Consider the following 20,992-nt stretch of genomic DNA (forward strand, 5'->3'; position numbering starts at 1 on the left):
CAGAGGCCATTTTTAAGAAAAAGTCCTTGAGATTAAAAAAACAGTTAAGTTTAAGGGTGAGAGAGAAATGTGTCTTTTTTCCCCCTCTATTTTCTATTGCACTAAATGACCCAGTGAATACTGCTTAGCTCACAGGGATCCCAGCTGCGGGAACCACAAAAAAGCCACAAAGAAAACTTTCTTACCCACAGATTTGAAGACTTGTTTTATGTGCTGAAGTAGGAAACTTTGACTGATTACACTGCTTATCTTATGAAGGACTTTAACAGTTAAAATAGAGAATAAATTTGCGGCAGATTCAGTGATAGAGGTATCAGTTTTAAATAGATGGAGGAATTAAAAGATTATGCAAATTTTTGCATTTGACATGTCTGGAAAATCCCAAAGTACTTAAAAAGAAATGCTGTTGGTTTGATGCATTTATTGAATAAGTCAAAAATATTTACCATCTTTTTGTCTTTATGATCTTGATCACCAAAAGATTAAATGGCCAAGTACGATCTCTGGGCAATCAGTGGGTTCATTTCTAATCCAAATGTGCATTTATAATGTATCTTACTTGTCACTTTCATTATTGTGAGATAATATGTAATTTTGCTTTTTCAGTTGTTGATACAAATGACCGTTTGTTGAGGAAAATCACAGTGGGACAGGCAAGCACTGAAAAAGGACAGATCAGAGAGGTATGGTGGTTTAATGTCATGAATCGTCTGACACTGTTATTTCCTAATTGTTTGAAATCCAATGAAAATTTTAAACATGAGAATTTGTTTAAAAGTGAAAAACTAATAGTTTTTAGCTTAATGCATTAATCTGACCTCATGGTCTTCTAATGTTTAATCATAATATGCAAACTCCTTGTTGATTTTAAAATGTCTTTTACTTACTTGCCTACCATTTAACGCTCCAAAACAATGTGTGAAGAAATAAAATGCATAGTAACATTTTCATGTTATTGTGGTATTAAAGCATTTTAAAAATGTTTGATTTATTTGCTTTTATTTACAAGAGAAACTTCTTTATTTGTGCTAGTGCTAAATTAATATCACATAAATTGTTGGTTATGAAACTACTTGTTAATGTAACATTTTTATTTTAATTGTCATTGATTTTGAAGCTGGAACCAAGATCTAGCTAACCCCCATTAAATTTAGTAATGATTTTCAAGTGCTTGTAGTCGTTTACCTTTTTGCTGTTCTCTTCTTTGTAGAGTAACACAAGTGTAACAGACTGACTTTTGCTGGCTTATTAGTCAGGTGATTTATTTTGTTAGCATTAGCTCTCACCTGCATTTTAAAACCGCATAAATAAGACTAGTATGAGTAAATGGTGGTGTTTCTTTAGTGTCTATCCAATAACTGTTTGACATAATTCTAAATTCTCAAATGTAAATTAAAGAAATGCTTGGGAGTCTTCTTTCAGCCAGCTCACTGGATGTGCACAGCAACAGGTGGAGGAAGAGCAAGGCTGCATTTATCTGTAGAAAACTTTGGTTATGCAATGATTTTCTCTGGCATCTCATTGAAATGGCATTAAAGCATATTTACAGTTTAATGAATTATTATTATTTTTTCTAAGCTAACATTTTAAATCCTCCTTGTACCTCGATGATGTTAACAGGCCCACACCTACGCTCCACCGCACTTTCTGTGATGTTGCCCAGCTGTACTTTAGCCACATATCATCGTAATGACAGCTAAATGAAATTCAGCGAATAAACAGTGCAGGTCCATGGGAAGCAAGCAGCCTTAAGTGAAAGCAAATGTTTACACAAGAAGGAAAATGACCCACCCATATACACACAGCTACACTCTTCCACAACCACCTGAAATAACCCCCTAAGCTGTCTCAGCATATGCTTATATTTACTGCCATCCATTCTGTTTCATTCCTTTGGCCTCCACCTTCCTCCAGTAGTGGATACCCTATAGCCCCTCAGGGTATCATGACTGGGAGCGGGAGGGGAGATCCTGAGGTCCTTGTTGGATTAATATGGTTCAAGACATGTTTCTCTCTCTGTTAATGTGTGTGTGTGTGTGTGTGTGTGAGAGAGAGTGTCATGGAATGAAGACGTCCACTGTTATCTGTTTCCCTTTTTAAATGACCACTTATTCACTCATGTTAAAGTCTTTTAAGTTTCACATAAATTACAGAAGAATCTTGCACTGAAATGAGTTAAACGTGTTTCTGGTTACATTTTCTCCATCAAATCATCTCTCCAAACTGGGCTGCATTCATAAGCCATATTTTGGTACCCAGGCCAAAAAAAAACCCAGGTGACTAAAGGAATTTTTATTTTTTTTACCTTGGCGCCACAGTGTTATTTCTGTTGTCTTGAGAAATACTCGATTAATATAAAGTCATTAGTGTTTAGACTCTCAAATCTGTCTTTATGTAACAGGATGCTTTTTACAGCACAGTTTTAAAAAGGTAAGGGTGGAAATTATTGTTCATGGTTGTTTTGAATGTGCCATCCTTGCAAAAATGTAACTTGTATTTTCTCTCGACTTTTAGACTGGTTTTGACATTGCAGTTGCCAGTGAGATCATGGCTATTCTGGCCCTCGCGGATAGCCTAAAGGACATGAAGAACAGATTGGCCCGCATGGTGGTGGGATCCAGTCGCTCTGGAGAACCTGTCACAGCGGAGGACTTGGTGGGTTTTAGGAAGAAATTATTTCATCCCAAAGAATGTTCTAACTCAACTTCCCAGTGTTTGCTTCATATCTGTAAGCACTTTGATTGAAAGATTGCTTAAAAAAAATGTTGGGACTTAATGGAAAATTTATACAGTATTTGGCTCTTGTTTGAACAAAAATATAAAAATGAAAGTGTCTGGCAAAACCAGATAAAGAGTCTTTCCATAAATATGGATTCTTAATTCCAATTTGCATGATTTTATGGTCAATGGAAACAGTCAGTGAATTAAAAGATGGACTGAGATAAAAAATGATGTTGTTGTTTAACATCGTGTTGGATCTTGCTGTCCTCCTTACTGCTTGTAATAAGACTTTTTGTTGATTGTACCTTTTATCTTTTTCTATCGGCCTGTTTTCTGTTTCAAAACTGATAACTGTTCATTTGAGTGTATCATTTTTAACGTTTTATAAAATGTCTGTAATTTGATTGTGTACCATAATTCTTCCTCCCTGCAAATTTCCACCAGTCAGTTAAAAAAAAAAGTATGCTTTCTGGGTCAGATGCACTAATGCTCAACTCCCTCCACCCATGTTAGTTCAAAGCAACATGTGCAGTTTGCTTGTATCTCATGAATAGGATGTTAAGCAGAGTCTTCCTGCTTCTTGCATTGTCGGCCTTCACTTTCTCACACATGACTGCAATGTTTGAGAGCAATAGACAAACAAATTGACCATAGTTCACAGGGGTACAGTTTTTATTTTATATTTTTGCTCATATTTGAAGATTTAGCATATAACTGTAAATTATAGTGTGGAAATGGAAGTATGAAAATTACTTAGTAATCAACAATTGCAACTCCTTGGTTTATTTTGGATGCTTTTAAATTTTTGGCCTGTTGTTCATAAAGTCTTTGTTTCCAAAAGCTATCCTCATTTTTCTTTCTTTCTTGTCTGACAGGGTGTAAGTGGTGCCCTTGCAGTGCTAATGAAAGATGCTATCAAGCCCACACTGATGCAGACCCTTGAGGTGAGAAAACACATAATCTCATTTATCAATTGAATTTCTTCATGTGCATGTGCAGTTCAGCACAAAATGTTAACTATTTGTACTCCTACTCTTTTAATGTGACAAACTTGTTTCTTCAAAACTGAAGAAATATTCAAGTTTTTGCATGGCCCAGGCAGAGTCCTGACTTAGAACACAGAAATAGAGCTAAAGATGAGGGTGATGGCAAAGAGACCTTCCAACTTGAAAGACTTTTAAGGTGGAATAAATGTAGTGGGTATCCCAACTGTTTATTCATGGCTGCATGTATCTGTAGGCATATTATACAATGAAAGTTTCTAACCCTACAGGAGTGAAGACTATTTTTCACTTAAGCTGTGATATCTGTTGTGATAACTAGATGAACAGATAACACACTTGGATGTAAACTTTGTTTTAGGCTGAAAAATGCTGCACATTGTTTTTTTTCTTTTTCTTGGATTGATAATATTGAAAATGTCAGTTTAATAACAGTCATGCATCATCTCGCTTTTTGTTTCTTTTTTACTTTTTTTTTTTTATACTTAAACTGACATTTTTTGTTTATTTGTTCCTTGTTGAACAAGAAGTTTGATCACATCTTCCAAGTGGGGAAAAATAAACACAGCTTGTGACACGTACTGTGTATTCTGAGCATGAGGAGGGGAAGGGGGCAGTTTTGTATGGAGCAAAGATTTTGTTACTCTTTGGGTTTTTGTTTTTGGAGGAAGCTCTACGGCCCTGCTGTGTGAAACCATTTCCTGTGTGGGCTTCCTGTGATTCTGGTCAGGGAGCTGGTATCGGGACCAACCGGACCTCAGAGCTGCATGAGAACTTTCCACCGAACTTGACCAATTATTTCCCTTTTTGCCCTCTTGACTTGTCCTGGTGGTGAACAGAGATTCACTCATGAAACTAGAGCTCGCATATGAAAACGTGTGTTTTGTTGTAATGGACTTGTCTTTATATCAGATGGGATGGAGTCTAAAAGAGACTGAGCATAATGAGAAGAGCTTTTTTTTTTTTTTTTACCTCTCCCTGTGTACGTGTCTGTTTAGCAAACCTCAGCCATTCTTTGAGGTTTTCCAAACATCCTCTCTCCACGGGGTTTCAGAAAACAACTCCAGGCATCTTTCCTGAGGGGGAGACTGGAGAGCGCAGCATAAACTGAGCCTCTCGAGTCCTGATGCTGCCTCATGTCAAAGGTTACAGAAGTTATGCATGATTTTGCAGCTGGTATGATGCACAAGTTGCTCAAAATGAGGAAATATTGACATGATCTCGATGTTCCTGTTATGTGGATCTTCCTTTCCTGCCTTCATTATCCCATTCAACACTTGGGGATTTGACACTCTGGGCTTTCATCACTCTGCCGTCGCTGATGCATCTCCTGAAAGAGGTGGAAAGGGTGAAAGTTCAGGGGTTGCAAACGAGCATTATTCCGGTTGTTTGACGTTTACATTTATGTTGAAAACATGAATGACAAGCATGGAATAAAATCATTTTCCAACTGTGCACTTAGTTTCCTCCTACAGTAAATGCGGATCTGATTCATGCAACTTTCTCAACCGCTCAATAAAAAAAAAAACAATTGGCAGCTTTTCCCAGAACCTAGTTTCACCCAGATTTGCTCCTCTGAGGGAAGACTGTTTATGCAGGCAGCATAGAGGTATGCAAACAAAGCCTTAGAAAATCATATTAGGCTGTCCCATCCTTCCTTTTTCCTCTCTTAAGGAATCTACATTCATGTAACAATAGGTCAGATGGCTTTCATGGTTTTTTTTAGTCACAAAGTTGTCGCCTTTTTAGAGTCCAACATGATTGTGTTGGTATTTTGCTCTTGAAGAATAGCAATTGTCTTCAGTCATGCATGCATTTGTGAAAGCCAGCTATAAACTCGAGGATCTGTGAGTTATTCAGAGCTTTCTACTTATAACATCCTTGTGGCTAAAGAGTTTGTTTTGTCTTTGGGGGGTTTTTTATTGCTTTTTTTTTGTTGTATTTTGCAGACCCATATTATATGACAAATTTATTTTATTTCAGTTATATGTTATCATATTTTGTAACGGAAGTGATCAGATCATAAAAATGTTAACAAAACAATCTGTTTTTTAGCATAAGATCAATATAATTTTCAGACTATATTAACTCTCTGTCAAGAATAAAAAGCACTGAGCAGATAAAAATGTTCATTTGCAGCATTTTATTTCCAAAGAGTCTAGACAAAAATATGTACGTTAGACCATAGAGTTAGTGTGATTTTAAAAATGTTTTCTGTTTAATAACTTTTTAAAGCCTTGTTCTTTGTTGGTAGCATGCTTGTAGGCCAACTGAGCAGTAGTCATGTTTTAGTTCTGTTTCAGGATTTTGTTTGTTGCTGTAAAGAAAGTTATATCAATTTAAGTAGCAGCAGGAGAAACCGGCACTCCTTCAGCTTGTGTTTGTTTTCAATCTTTAGAGAGTAATCTACATCAACACTTGGAAGTAAGGACCCAGACTTGGGTTGACATGCCAGTCAAGCACCTCTTAACTTGTCTCTGCTGGTCAGACAAACACTTAGCCAGCCAACGTGCATTCAAACCCCACTATTTACCCTGAAGTGTAACTGAAAGTTGTTCTTTTTAGTAAAGAAAGAAGCTGTTGGTATTTCGGCCAGGCTTGGGAAGTTGCTAGGGTTACACTGTTTTCTAAACGGTTGTATGTTTGTGTGCCCCTCTAATTGTCGCAGGGTACACCAGTGTTTGTCCATGCTGGGCCCTTTGCCAACATCGCCCATGGCAGCTCCTCAGTGCTGGCAGACAAGCTGGCTTTGAAGTTGGTTGGACGGGATGGCTATGTAGGTAAGTTCCTTACAGAAAGATCACACACACGCAAACGCACAGCCACAAGCCCTCAGGAAGGAAAACAGTACTAGATGAGCTTTGCTTTTAAAACCACAGCTGGTGGGATGAAATAATGACTTAGGATTTAGATTGACCACAGTGATGAACTTCAGCTGTTGCAACATTTGGCTTTTATCCATCTTCATTTTTGGTTGTGGCTCTGTTCCACCTGGCTCTGATGGACCGCTGTAGTATCCTCCTCTGGTCTTCTACTCCTTTCTAAGAAACTGACCAAGAGATTGTGCAAAAAACAGCAGAGAGAAAGGAAGCAAGTTGATAATCTTAAGAGGCCCAGGAATGCTTTAGAGTAAACCACACTAATCCCTTCAATGTCAAAGCACACTTGAGTATTTAACATTTTATCTGTTCATATCTAGCCTGCTGCTCGTTTTGTCTTGATTTCCTGTGACACATACTACGTTTGGAATGACTGAGTTTTCCAGGTGTATTCAGTATATGTGCAGTTATTACTCAAGGGTTGATTTCTAAGAGTTTGACCATTGTTTTCTGTATAAAAGGATATATGCTGCATTTATTCAAACTGTCACTTGTGTAAGCAGAGAATTGAATTTCCAACATGTGGCTGAGGATTCTCGTGTGCTTTAGGCCTCAGCTTCTTTCCACCCCAATTGTTTTCCATCTGTCTGTCTTAATCCCCCTCCTCTGTCCTTGTGTTTGTTACCTGACTCTCAGATATGCCAAGAACTCGACCTCCCTTGTTTTTCCTCCCCAGGCAGCTCTTTTTTTTTAAAACTCCACCTATTTCAGCTAATGAAGCACAAGTATATTTTTTTGTTTTCTTTTGCATGGCCATTGAAGATATACAACCTAAGATTTCTCACATTTTTTTTTAGAGGACTGTTTTGACATTCATTTGTATAAAATGTTCTTAATAATGCTAAAGAGTTTGGGCTTTTCTCAAGTATGTAAAGAAAATTCAAGCCTTTTGTTCTCCTCTCCAAGTTATAGTATGGATTATGAAACAAGTAAGACCTTAATGATTTGATACTAAGCAAAGATGGCAGCCGTAACAACGGGAATCTGAGTCTTGCTTTTTTTATTTGAGGAATGGCTTGTTTTGATGAGGATGGCAGCCAGTTGCTTTGTGACTCAAAATTGAAAGCACTGCTGCATACAAAGCATCAAGCATGTTATGTAGGAGATGTCAAAACTAAAAGAAGACATGTTTTTTTTTTTTAATTGTATGCAAGTTGTCTTAACTTCTGATGTTGCCATAACGTAATTTTAAGAACTGAGGTTGGGAAATCTGCCAAGATCCCAGAGTCAAATCTGTGTAGTCCTGAGCTTTTTTTCAGAAAATGACTTCAGTTTTTTTTTTTTTTTTTGTTTTACTTTTTTTTATGATTAACTAATAAATGGTAGGTATTTTCATTAGTTTGAGTCTTCCACTCTTCTTTTTATTTTATATTTTTTTTTATTGTTTTTGTTTTGTGGGTGGTGGACTTTCCGTCCACTTTAATTCCCCCTGAAGGAAGTACTTGAACCTTTTCTGACCTCAGATGTTTGAGGGGATCATAGTGATATTACTTATGGTCATGCTATATCATGCTTCTTGTTATTGTGGTGCGCTTTGGAATCTTGGATTAACGTGAAGAACTGCTGCTCTCTGTGGGGAGGAGGGTGGAAATCTGGGAATCCCACACACCAGATGTGTGTGATTCCTATATCATTAGCTGTTTGGATTACAAACTACAAAAAAGCCCTGGCTCCTACTTTCAGGACAATTTCCCACGTTAAAAAATCTGCCTAAAGGACTGTATTAAAAAAAATGTCTAGTCTGTTTTTACATGTTTAGACAGATTGATTTATCTTTAAATATGAAGGTTTTAATTAGATGGTGACTGGGAAAATATTTATTTAAGGTGCTATTGCAAGAAAGACTGGATCAGATTTTCTTGTTCATTTCAAACAACTTTAATGTTTTACTTTGGAAAATATGTATAGACAGTTAATGGTGGTATCAATGTTGCTTAATCTGCAGCAGTGCTGCTAGTAACAAGCCTTTGTTTTAATTCCAACTCTATGGTCAAACCTAAAACTTTGCTTTCATTCTCATGCTTTTTATGACATCAAGTGACAGCCTAACTTTACAGCTAGTAAAGCTGTAAATTTGCTGTAAAGGATAAAAATCTGCTCACGTGTATCTGATATGTTTACAAATATTTTCTGTCTGGGAGCAGGACTCTTTTAAAGAGCTACATATTTTGGAGCTTGTTTCCAGAAATTTATTGGGTAGTTTTTTTTCCTTGTAGGGATAAATTGACAGCTTTCCATTAAAGCTTAACAGGCAACTCAAAGCTGTCTGCACATCACTAGACGAAGTAATGTTAATCGCTTAATATATACACACTCAAATGACTCTGAAGAGGAAACTGCGTCTGAGCAAAGCCTGTAGACTTCTTGTTTTCTAGCTTTCTGGTTCCTGGTTCAGTGCTGTCCATATCAGAGACCCTCTGTCGTTTAGAAAGCACTTAGCTTGAATCCATTACTCATTATTACTACTCAGACAGAAAGCTGTCTCTCCAAATGTTCTGCACTTTTGGTGAAGACTTGATGAGCTCATCTGTTTGTTGTTGTTGTTTTTTTTTATTGAGGTCAACTATGCATTGTATGTACATACAATATTGTACATAAATCAGCTGCAGTATTATCAATAAACGGATAAGGTGGAACATTAAGCAATATTGACAGGTGACAGTCACACAATCAACTTTTTTTCCAGAATCCACCTTAAATGTTTTTCTCAGTTCAGCAGCTGTGATTCAGTGCAAACCATCATTCTTTAAACACAGTTTGCTCAATTTTCATTTTGTTGATATTGCTGAAAAAGTGCTACTATCATACGTGCGTGTCTTCCTCCAGTGACTGAAGCTGGGTTTGGAGCAGACATCGGGATGGAGAAATTCTTTAATATCAAATGTCGGGCGTCAGGTTTGAGGCCCAACTTGATGGTGCTGGTTGCAACTGTTCGAGCACTGAAGATGCATGGAGGTGGCCCAAATGTAAGCTTATGCATTATGACCAGCACATTTATAGTAATAGACTTACAATTTTATAGTATCAGCTTCCTTCTTTTTCATTAATTACATTGAATGTCTAGCACAATGGCAGTTATTACAATTATTTTTCTGTTTCCAATTATCTGCTTTGCTGTGTTTTAGGTGTCACCTGGTGCTCCTCTTCCCAAAGAGTACATTGATGAGGTACGAGCTTAAAATATCAGTGTGCATAGAAACATAAAGCATGGAGAAAATGAGATGACCATGAAAGTGTCTATGAGCTGTTTGGTTGTTTTGAACATAGCTTCCAATCAAATGAAAATAAATGACCTGGCATATTTTTAATTTCATTTAGTTTTTAATTTCATTTAGTCAAAGGTTCATGATGTAACCATCACAATTAAAGTCACTTAAAAAAGACTGTACATGGAACAGGCATGAGATGACATTATATGAAAATAGAGTGCCGCCATAAGGTTTATAGTTGTGCTGAGCTAATATGCTTTGTTGCTGCAGCTTTATTTTCAGCCGCAGTCAGAGCTCCACCTGTAAGAGTAGATAAGCAAGAACATGGTTATTTGATTATCAGCTCAAACAGAACATTAGTTTGTGGTTTCCTGGTATGTGAGGCTCAGCTGAAGGGAGGTGCGATTCTGTTTGTGTGTGCAGTGTGTGTGTTTATTGATATCTGGCCAGAATCCCTGGACTCTGAGGCCGATTCAGCTGTGCAAATAATCACACAGTGTAAGTTAATTATGACGCTTGTAATAAAAACCAGAAGTACATAGAAAAATAGTACCAGGGACGTGCATTAATTGGACTTGTATGGACATGGTTACCAAAGTCTGAAGGGACTCAGAGAAACACACACAAAGTCCACTAGATTTCTATATGCAATCAATTCATTCTCCTTTGGAGTAGCTGCCATTTTGGTGTAGAGGACAATGACAGGATAACAGATGGTACAGAGTGGAATATTTCATCACAGTTCATTACCAGAGTAAGTATGACAGAATAAATCTTAATATCCCTAAAAAAAAAATGTAAAAGTGACCATTTAAGCCTCAAAACAGTTATAAAGGAAAGTAAATTTGTTTTGGGTCCTCAGCTAAATTGTTGAACAGGAAATAACAGCATTTAAGCTTGACTTCCTCTGAAATTGCAAATTTCCTGTGTGAGAGACCAACTTATCTCTCTCCAATTTAAGTTGCCAGTTACAACTCAACTTGATGATCACTATTACAGGAACCATGGTACTAGAGCTTGTATGTATTTTTATTTGGAGGAAAAAAAATGTCCTTCCTCTTCAGTTGTATACTACTTTTTACCATATACAGTCCTAATATAACTAGTTGTCTCAAAGTTACAAAAAGAAAACGGCTTTAATACTAATGACAAGTATTTTAAATAAAAATACCATAACATATCTAGTTTTTTAATCTGAGTTGTTTTTTTGTTTTTTTTTCCCTTGTAGAACCTGAGCCTTGTTGCAGGTGGTTGCCATAGCAATCTTAAGAAACAAATCCAGAATGCTCACCTCTTTGGGGTTCCTGTAGTGGTGGCACTAAATGTTTTCAAGTAAGACAAACTTTTAGAAATCCAGAACTACCAATGTTCGTTATTTATTGCATTATTTAGTACAAAAAACATGATTTCTGCTTTATTCATTGTACGTCCTCACATCATTCACGTCTCACAAAGTCACCACTGTGATCTCTCAGGACAGACACTCAGGCGGAGATTGACCTGGTGTGTCAGCTCGCCAAGGAGTGTGGTGCTTTTGACGCCGTGCCGTGTCGGCACTGGTCGCAGGGTGGGCGGGGCGCTCTAGAGCTGGCCATGGCGGTGAAAGAGGCAGCTGGCAGGCCCACAAATTTCCAGTTCCTGTATAATACAGAGGTGAACACAGCTGTAATTTAACATTTTGTTGTATTACACTGCAATACTTTCATGTTTTATTTGCCTATTTTTGGATACTGTTTGTACCTAATGTTAATTTATTTGTTTCCTCCAAACACTGTGGATGTACAAAAAGAATCAGCTGTTTTGAGTTAGTCAGATTGAGTAATTGTGACTTAAATTAACGCGATTTTCCCATTTACAGTAAGCTTATCTCCCTTTGCAAGAATACAACAGTGAACATTGAGTTCAAACTCTTAGATAAGCCAAAAGATTAGTTCGCATTATTCAGTCCTAAAGTTGTATCCCTCAGTTCATCACTGATGGATTCTGAAAACATTTTATTTTAGAAGTAGTCTTTTTCATGGCGTTGCCTTTGAACCTCATGACTTAGTTGTGTCTTTTTCATTGCACTGAATCTGTATTTTGCTACAAAAGCATTGACTTTATTCCCTCAATCTTTTTTTGACGTTAACTCCATACAGATGTGTACTCTATTTACTTGATCTAATTTCCCCTCCTTACTTGGACTTTTCTGTGTGTGTGTGTGTGTGTGTGGGTGTGTGTGTGTGTGTATCCACCTTTTGCTGATGTGCTCTCTTTCCCACAGATGCCGATCCTGGAGAAGATCAGAACAATAGCCCAGAAGGTGTATGGAGCTGAGGACATTGATCTGTCTCCAGAGGCCAGCAGCAAAATAGATTACTACAATCAACAAGTGAGATCACTGCTGCTGTAATAACTGACTGACACAGTGACAGGAATCATGTAGCAACCCTCACTTGTGCTGTTTAACCTTTTCTTTCTTGTATTTAGGGTTATGGCTCTTTACCCATCTGCATGGCCAAGACTCATCTCTCCCTGTCCCACATGCCTGACAAGAAGGGCGCACCGACTGGATTTGTTTTGCCTATCAGAGATGTCCGTGCAAGCATCGGCGCAGGCTTCATTTTCCCACTGGTGGGAACGGTAAGTGGGCTGTTGGAAGGATTTAGATGATAAAACTAGTCAGACATACCTTTGACAACTAAATATTATCCCTGGCAAATGGTTGATATAATTTGGTTTAAAATTATGTCCTTAAGGGTTTTACAGAAATAAGGTCATCCATCCACCCGTCCATCATTTCTGTCTGCCCCTCCAGCCATCCCTCCCTGTCTCTTTCTGCTCATCTGTTATTTATTCATGTGTCCATCTATGCATTTATTGCTCCACCTGGCTATCCATCAGTCCACCCATTCATCCATATCTATCCTTCTCTCCACCTAATCATCAATCTAGTCTGTGGCGTTTGCAGCTTCCATATTTAAAGCCTGACCGCTGTACAAATAACTTTCATAAATCAAAACTTTAAAAGCAAGTTTGAAATGGTTATGTTTGAAGTATACCTGCTTCTTGCTAAGGACACTGAGACAATCTTTTTTTATTATTTGCAGCAATCCAACTTTGACATTTGACCTAGTGGCTACATGTGGCTGCATTAAGTTAGTTCAGTAAGAAATTCTAGATTAGGATCTTATATAGTCTCACATTCTGGATTTTTTTTCCCCTTCTTCCCATCATTTCTAAGTTCATCACCAAGCAGTTTTTGTTTTTCTAATCATTTCTACTTTTTCTGCTTGTTGTATTGTTTTGAGGAGCCATTTGCTGGGTGGAGCCCCTTGGCCATCGATGGGCCGGGCAGGAAGGAAGCCGCTTCCTGCGGTTTTCGCCTCCTGCTGTTTCACCAGCGTGCCCTTAGGGTCCGGTTTGGATAGTTGGGGGCGTAGATGTCAACCGCTGGCCATGCTGAGCAACAATGTTGCTGGCATCCATCCCCTCTCCCTAACCGCTCTTTGATCTGCCACTCACACAGTGACGACACTTAAACTTTGACTTCTTACTCAGAAAGGGAGTCTCTGATCTGTTCTCTGAACTTCTCAGCTGACTGGCATCAGATTGTTGTCGAAGGCTTCTGTCTTGAAGAATAATGTCCTTTTTAAAATGACCAAATTAACTTTTTTGCATGTTTTTATATTTCCATTTGGATATCATCTGCTTCTCAAAACAGCCCAAGCGCTTAAAAAAAAACACCCTTGCATTTTTGGTTAATATTTAAGTTAATATTTCCTGGGATTTGGAAAATTTGTCTTTTCAAAAACCTCCCTATTGTTACCTAGCAACCCAAACTGAGCTCTAGCACGTTTGGTCAGCTGGTTTTACTGCTGGAGCCACTGTACAATGACTGCTGGAAAAGATAAGTGTTTTGTTGTTGACTTACCATCCAGAAACCACTTGTTTTTTTTAAAGATGCACAGTTGTATAATTGCTCATCTGTTTGTAGCCATTTTCACTTTTGAGTGTAAATGTTGAGTTGATGTGGCGTGGTCAGCAGCCACTTATTTAAAGTGACAGAGGCCCTAAAACAACAGAAAGGAGCTCAAAATAGGCAGAGCTGACAATGATTTTGTGCAAAGAATGTAATGAACATGTTTTCTATAGCCCAGAGAAGCATAATAGGTCACCTTTGAATCTGTTTCTAGAAGATACAACATTCAAAGTGTTAGAAATGAGCAGGAATGAAATATTTGCTGTATTTGGCACCAAGTAAAAAAAAAACTTAAAACTTTTGAAGGGAGCTGACTGGGACAGGTGGAATAGAGTGTGTGGGAGTACTGGGTAGTCTCTATTACAAAGGAAGGATGGGGGGTCTTGACTTGGGTGAAGAATCATCCTGATGTCATTCTTCAGATATGTCAGGGAGGAGTAGCAAACAGAACAATGAATCTCTGTGGTGTTGGGAAATTAACAGAACTGTTTAATGCTGTATTCTCTAAATGCTCCAAACTGATTTAACAGATTTAAAAACCTGAACAAACACATAAAAGACAGCAGATATAAAACAATAGCTTCATTTGTAATTGGCTGGCATGTTTAGTCAACATAAATTAGTGCAGGGATTAGGAAAAGTTGGAGCTCATCATTGTACAGTGGATCAATTTCAGTTCATGATCCTTTAACCTCTTCAGAAACTATTTTGCTGTTGACTGACTCTTCTTCAAGATTGCTGTGGGGTACAATCCAGCTACACTGTGTCCTGCAGGGTTTTTTCCCACAAAGGCACATTGTGTCTGCGGATAATGAAGCGACTTATTTAGCCGAGTGGGGTTTCCAACTTTAGCCACGGCGTGTTATGTGTTTCTGCAAGTGCCAACTTGTTCTCAGGCTTGAGAAGGGGGACTGGCAGAACAGCTCATCTTTTGTTGCTTTGAAGGTTGAAAAAACCTTCGGCTTCGCATGTCTGAGTCTTTTGATATTTAAATTTGCTGACTGATTTTATTCTGACAGGACAAGAAGGTTGAACTTAAGTGTTTAGCTCTGACATGAAGGTCTGTCATCCACATCTCTTTTATTTAGGTAAATGAATGGAACATCAGTGGAAGACAATCTCTGCTGTTTTTATTTGGTAATGCCATGAATTATGCTAATTAATTACCATATATTAGAATAATAAACTATATTAGTTTTGAAAGTAGATGGTAGTAGAAGGCTGTGTTAAATACAGATAGAGATGGAAGCCAAGAACAACCAAAAATGTGCCAAAAACTATTTATTTTCTTCTGATATGAAGACCTTTGCTTTGAGAGAAAATTCTTAGTCCTTTTCCGCTCACTGAATGAATGTGGTGCAAAAATAAGTGGCATTGCCAAGTTTCAATCAGGTGGAAACTCTGTAGAAGTTTCCCACTAAAACACATGGTGACGGGCATTGATGATGCAGTCAAGAACCTCTCGTAAAATACACAATCCAATAAATCAACTTTTTGAGATTTATTTTGTCATTTTGGATAACTTATCCACAAGTGGTAATTTGTCAAATCAAAATCATTTACCTCACTTTGATCTTTATGCCTGATCATTAAGCAGCATAGAGAAACAATAATGGTTCAGTGATCAGGATCCCAGCATATCAGTGTTTTTACAGTAGTTATTTAATAAAGTACAGGAAGTTACTGGGATTTTATGACAAATGCTGGTGTGTTGATTTAGGTTGAGTATGTTATGTCAAAACTGATCAAATTTTTGTTCAAAACAACCTTATAGATTAAAGATATTTGATAAGATAGCAAAGCAGACGAGTAGTTTCAAGCTTTATTTGATCATAAGAAAATATTTACAGTTGAATTTTGCAGTTATGGCGTGAATACTGATATTTTCTAAAAAGAAAAAAAAAAAGACAAATATTTCTATAATTACTTTAGTAGTTTTACTCTGGGTTGTTACCCAATGATGGTCTCATACAGACCTGTAACTGTTGGGAGAGACACACTTTCATTTATTATTCCTCCTTTCCTCATTACTGTAAATCATTTAATCACCTTTGGATGATAAGTTTCCTTTAGCGGAATCTCATTACTCATCAATTGAGTCATCTACTATCATTTCTGGAGTTTTTAGGATGTCACACAGCTGAAACACAACCGGAATGCCGAGCAGGCGTTGGCAGTCTACATCCGCTGTGTTACATTGTGTATACGTGTCCACCCTGCTTTGTCCCTTTTGGTTTACTCTTCGTCCTGCGCTTCCTCAGACAGGAAACTCTCTGCTCACTTCCTCCTGTCTCATTTCCACTAATGGGCCCATAAAACTACCCTTGGGTCAGTAGAAAGGAGGCATGCAAAGAATGTCCCTGCCTGTCTAATGAGCAAGATGATTTGCTGTTGTTTGTGGACTAGATGATCCGACTTTCCAGACAGAAAAAGTGTTTAAGATGCACTTGAGAACAAATCATGACTCAATTTGTGTTCAGTTTACTTAATTTAGTTACAGTACATGAAACTGGCATCTTGTGAGTCTCCATTCACATGACTGGGTTCCCAGTGATGTCACTAATTTGATTAGTTTCCTCGGCATCTCATTATTTGTTTCTTTTTTTGCACTGTCCCTAAATTGTCATGCATTTCTTATTCTCAATTTTTCATTGTTGAAGTATTAAATAGTCCCAGTTTATAAACATTTTGTTGTATATGCCTTATTTTCATCGGCTGTTGTAGTTCCGAGGACTTTGCGTGTTACTACTTTGTAACAAAGCTGCAAGGCCAGAGATTTTATTTTCTTCTGAAAACACTTACAGCTTGTTTAAAGAATTAAAATCAAAATGTTCATGTTACATGACCCACGAACAGCTTCTCTGTCATGAGAAAGCATATTTTCAACGAGGTCTGGCTTGAAAATAGGGAATTCAACAGTTGGCTAAGAGATGTTATCAATAACGGTTAGGGGTAAAAACGACACCATCAGGAACATCTGGATGCCAGCTGCTGCTCCACACCACAGCACACCTTCCCTGGACAACTCGGCTTTCAAGCATTGAGTATTCTGGGAGGGGGAAAAAAAAAATACCCCTGGCTGAAGACCAGGGAAAATTGACCAGCTAGCTAAATATGTGCTTACTTTGAAAGAGTGTTGAAGTTACTCAACCTATATGCAAGAGCAATGAAGTCCGATCCCAAAAATGTGTGAGGAAAAAAGAATTAACGGTTAGCTAAAACTTTGTCAACTTAAGTTATTCAATAAGTTACACTTTGGACATCAAGTAAATAAAGTTTCATTGTCAAAGGTAATTTTTGTGATTCTCACAGGCCTTAAATTTAAATGTTAAGGTTCTTAAAATGTCTCAAAGTTAAAGTTGACTCATATAAACCAGCAGAAATCTTGCTTTGTAGTTTCACTGAGGTCAGCTTGAAAAAACTGTTTTGATGATTATTGAGAAAAGGCATTCTGGTCTAGATGAACGGCTGTTCTCACTATTGTTTCAGTGGAAATAAAAAAGTGTTTAGGGTTACTAAGATTTACTCATTTTTGAGCTTGAAGTTGGATGTTTTTTTATTTTGATGTAAACCCGCCATGTTTCAGATATGATTAGACTTTATCCATTCAATTCAGACATTTAATCACATTTTCAGTAATATTGGTCTAAGTTTTACTATTGTTTCCAGTTTCCTCTGTCCATTATGTAACTTCATTACGTCACAAATGGAGTTTTAGTGTTAAATATTTTTTAATGTTTTTCTGTTCTTGTCATACAACCGCTTATTGTCTTTCCAGTAACTTCCTGAGACCATTTTGTTGTTTTTTGAAGCGTTCTTCTGTAATTTAAACTGACTTATGTTTTTGATTAATGCTGTACAAATGCATAAGTCTTAGATGTTGTTTTATTCTTAAAGTTTTCACATTATGTTTTAAAATATGTGCAGTTTGCTAAGCAGTAAACTTGTATCTCTTATCTTAGCTGGTGTTTTTTATGTTCTATTTTAACTGCTTCCTACCTTAAAGGCAGCCCTCTTACCCTCTTTAAGAACAAGGCTACCATTCTCTACACTGTTGACATTCAGTTAAATGAGTCCAGATTGTTGTTATTGGACTTGTGGGGGTTGATCCCACTCTAATTATCAGGTTTTGATGTTGAATATTGTAGGTTATCTTTTGGTTTCTAACAGCTGTGTTGTGGTGAATAGTCTAATTTATGGCTTTGGTTATTATGTATATTGTAACCTTCTTTAATTTTAACCTCACTGACATATTCATGAATTTTTCCAGAAAATGAAGTCTGAAGGATTTTGTCAACTCAAACTATCAAGAGTTTCCTTCCTGGATTAGGCCTACAGTATTATAACACCTTTAAAGTGACTCAAAATAAATGTGCTCAGTTTGGAGCAGTAAACAATAATAGTGAAAAAATTGATGTTGCTTTTCTTTTTTTCAGATGAGCACAATGCCCGGCCTGCCCACCCGCCCCTGTTTCTATGACATCGACCTTGATCCTGAAACGGAGGAGATCACCGGCCTTTTCTGAGCAACTTAGATATTCCTGTAGGTTTCATCTCATTCAATTTAAGCTAATTGAATCTGCAGCTGCCAGGTCATAAGCAGTTGCATTTTTTACATTTTATTTATTACTTTGTCTTATAAAGTTTTAATAACCTTTGGACATTTTTATTGGCTTGTCACGTTAAATTCAGACAGCATTGTGTTAAATTGGGCTGTTAAGTGATTAATCAACACAAAGTAAGGCAGAAATGAATTCATACAATTTTTTTTGACTAATGAAAGTCTGAAAGAGAGTGTCATGTATTATTTACATGTATTTATTAAGGGCTATCAGAAGAAAGTGAGGAAAATGAATCATATGGCAGATAATGTATTATTGTTCTTTGAATTAGCTAAAACTGTTTATAAACCTAAAACTTTGCCTTACCTGATGGCCTGCAACACTTTTCAGATTTATTATTGTAAGTCACTTTGAAAGTTCATTTAATTTCCTTAAATTCACTCTGTTCTGTTATTCTCTTGCTAAAAGTCCCAGTTTAAAATCGAGATTATTGTTGTAACTTGACAAAATGTGAAAAGCTTTTTGGGATTTTATTACTTTTATCAAGGTTTGCAGTTTATAAAATGTTTCACTGCCTCATCCGGTATGGTTTTCTTCCTACATTTTTTTTTTTCTTTGTGTTTCTAGGTTTTTTTTCTCTGGATCTATCACACTCTACTATATCCTATATGTTTGACTCACTGTGATGACTTGCATTTCCTCAAAAGGCCAACACTCCCACAGCTTTTAAAGTAGCGGCACATTAACAGCCTTGTGCTAAAATGGGCCGAATTTTTTGATATTAGAGCACATATTAACCAAAATACCTCGGGACTCAAGCTATTACACAGGCAGCCAGTGTGAGCAGATAAAAGCTTAATGTGGTAACAGTCCTGCAGACTCATTTCACCTAACTAGCTTTAAATTAGATTGACACTGTGGCTTCAGGAGTAGCAAATCAAACAGCAGCTCTTGGGATCATTTGTTATTCTAGTTAACAATAAAGCAACATATTGTGAAGAGTCAAATGTATTTTGAACTCTCGGTTTATGCTCTCTTTGCACATTTATTTGATTAGCCAAAAATCTACAGCTGTGCCACATACTCGGCATGACTATATAAGCACTGATGTCATTGCTCTGTCGATGGTTTCAACGTATTATGATTTGTTTGCAGTCTACTTGATTTTGTTTTTTCATTGTCCTTCTAATGGTGCTAAAACTGTTACATTTTCTCTACAATGCTGGTGGATGAACTAAAACTTGACAATTGTGTTCATGACTTGTATGTGTGATTGCCGTTATTCAAATCTTTAGTTTTTGTCTTTTTTACATATTAAGTGTCCTCGTTATTTAGTTTTGCTTATTAATGTCTTCTTATGGTCTGAAATTAAGCAGAAGTGGGAACTCAGACTCTTATTTATAGCCTGTTATACGAGTTGTGACTGAATTCAACTCAGTCGGCTGTTCAGGTTTATTGGACTTAAACATGGCTTTCAAAAGCAGGAATGGTGTTAAATATATTTTACTCCAACAAATGTATGTTTAACATTTTCGGTGATCACAAGTGCCTTTCTAATAAATCTTTTATTGGCTCAGAGATCCTGTACTCTTGTTTTCAGCTTGTTCTGTTTATTTCTTCATGTCTTATTGCCTCATAGTGTTGCTGGAACCGCTTCAGTGCTAAAATAAAAACTCTTTCCTGCTCTTTTTTTTTTATAAACCTTTTAGACTCCAAGCATTTCTTCTGTACCCAAACACCAGCTTGTCTGCTAAGGTGTTGGAAGCACGCCTGAAAGTTGGCTGCCGGGGCCCCTCAGCAGCACCGCAGGGCGCAGCATCTGTCATTATGAAGTGTTTGCGACATGGAGTCGTTTTACATGCGTGCATAGCCGGCATTCCACACCTCCTCACGCTGTTGTTCTCTATGTTCAAACCGTCAGGATGTGGCAGTTAAAGCTGCAGCCTCGGCTCCAGGAATCCTGTCATTTTTTTTTCTTCTTTTCAGTGTTGCATAAATGCGTGCTGAGTAAGTCATGGGGTTTAGTCTGTCTGTTTTGAGCCGATGACAGATTTGAGGTCGTTTTTCATGGAAACTTGTTTCCTCATTGCTGGAAATTCCCTGTTTGCTCAAGGTAGAGTACGTGTCTGATCGTTTCTGATAATTTGTTGGTAATGTTTCACTAAAGAGACTAATTTCAGTACCAAGGACAGGTCCCAGTGGATGTGTCAGACCAAACTGGTTTAGATTATTTCAAACTGGGGGAACTGGGCAGCTTTATCTGGACTAGAAATCACAATTTTAACCGTCTCTTTCAATTTACGTATTTGACAACTCATCGCCAAAATGATGATGCCTGAGTTTATAATATCGAATATCCGAGATGTTATCCTTTTAGAAGAGAACGGCCTCTTGCTGTCGGCCAACATCTGTCTCCCATCATGACACTTCCAGCCCTCATGCAAATGCAGCCGTCTCGTTTTGTGTCGGACCCTGCTGTTCCTGGACCAGACATCTCCTGGTGCCCTCATCAGACATGAAACCGTGGGGCCGCATTCTTCAACTCAATGAAATGAAATGCTTGGGCATTTTGTTCTTTTCCAATAAAAGATCTGCTTTACTGCCTGGCAAAATCCTATTTAGCTAAGAAGAGAAAAGCGTCAGGTTTCTGTGAATGCGT

The 20,992-nt window shown here is 37.5% G+C and overlaps 1 protein-coding gene across 1 annotated transcript in view; it reads left to right on the forward strand.

Moving 5' to 3' along the window:
- mthfd1l (methylenetetrahydrofolate dehydrogenase (NADP+ dependent) 1 like) overlaps positions 1-19,920 on the forward strand; it is a 28,317-nt gene extending 8,397 nt beyond the window's left edge. Inside the window, exons 17-27 of the mRNA XM_032584858.1 lie at positions 607-683; positions 2,515-2,655; positions 3,597-3,665; positions 6,391-6,502; positions 9,428-9,567; positions 9,727-9,768; positions 11,039-11,142; positions 11,286-11,463; positions 12,074-12,181; positions 12,280-12,432; positions 18,208-19,920. Of these exons, the coding sequence (XP_032440749.1) occupies positions 607-683; positions 2,515-2,655; positions 3,597-3,665; positions 6,391-6,502; positions 9,428-9,567; positions 9,727-9,768; positions 11,039-11,142; positions 11,286-11,463; positions 12,074-12,181; positions 12,280-12,432; positions 18,208-18,297 (1,214 nt within the window). The 3' untranslated portion in view covers positions 18,298-19,920. The remainder of the gene's footprint in view (positions 1-606; positions 684-2,514; positions 2,656-3,596; positions 3,666-6,390; positions 6,503-9,427; positions 9,568-9,726; positions 9,769-11,038; positions 11,143-11,285; positions 11,464-12,073; positions 12,182-12,279; positions 12,433-18,207) is intronic.
- Positions 19,921-20,992: the final 1,072 nt, after the last annotated feature.

This window comes from Xiphophorus hellerii, chromosome 15 (genome assembly GCF_003331165.1).
Source record: "Xiphophorus hellerii strain 12219 chromosome 15, Xiphophorus_hellerii-4.1, whole genome shotgun sequence".
Classification (NCBI taxonomy): domain Eukaryota; kingdom Metazoa; phylum Chordata; class Actinopteri; order Cyprinodontiformes; family Poeciliidae; genus Xiphophorus; species Xiphophorus hellerii.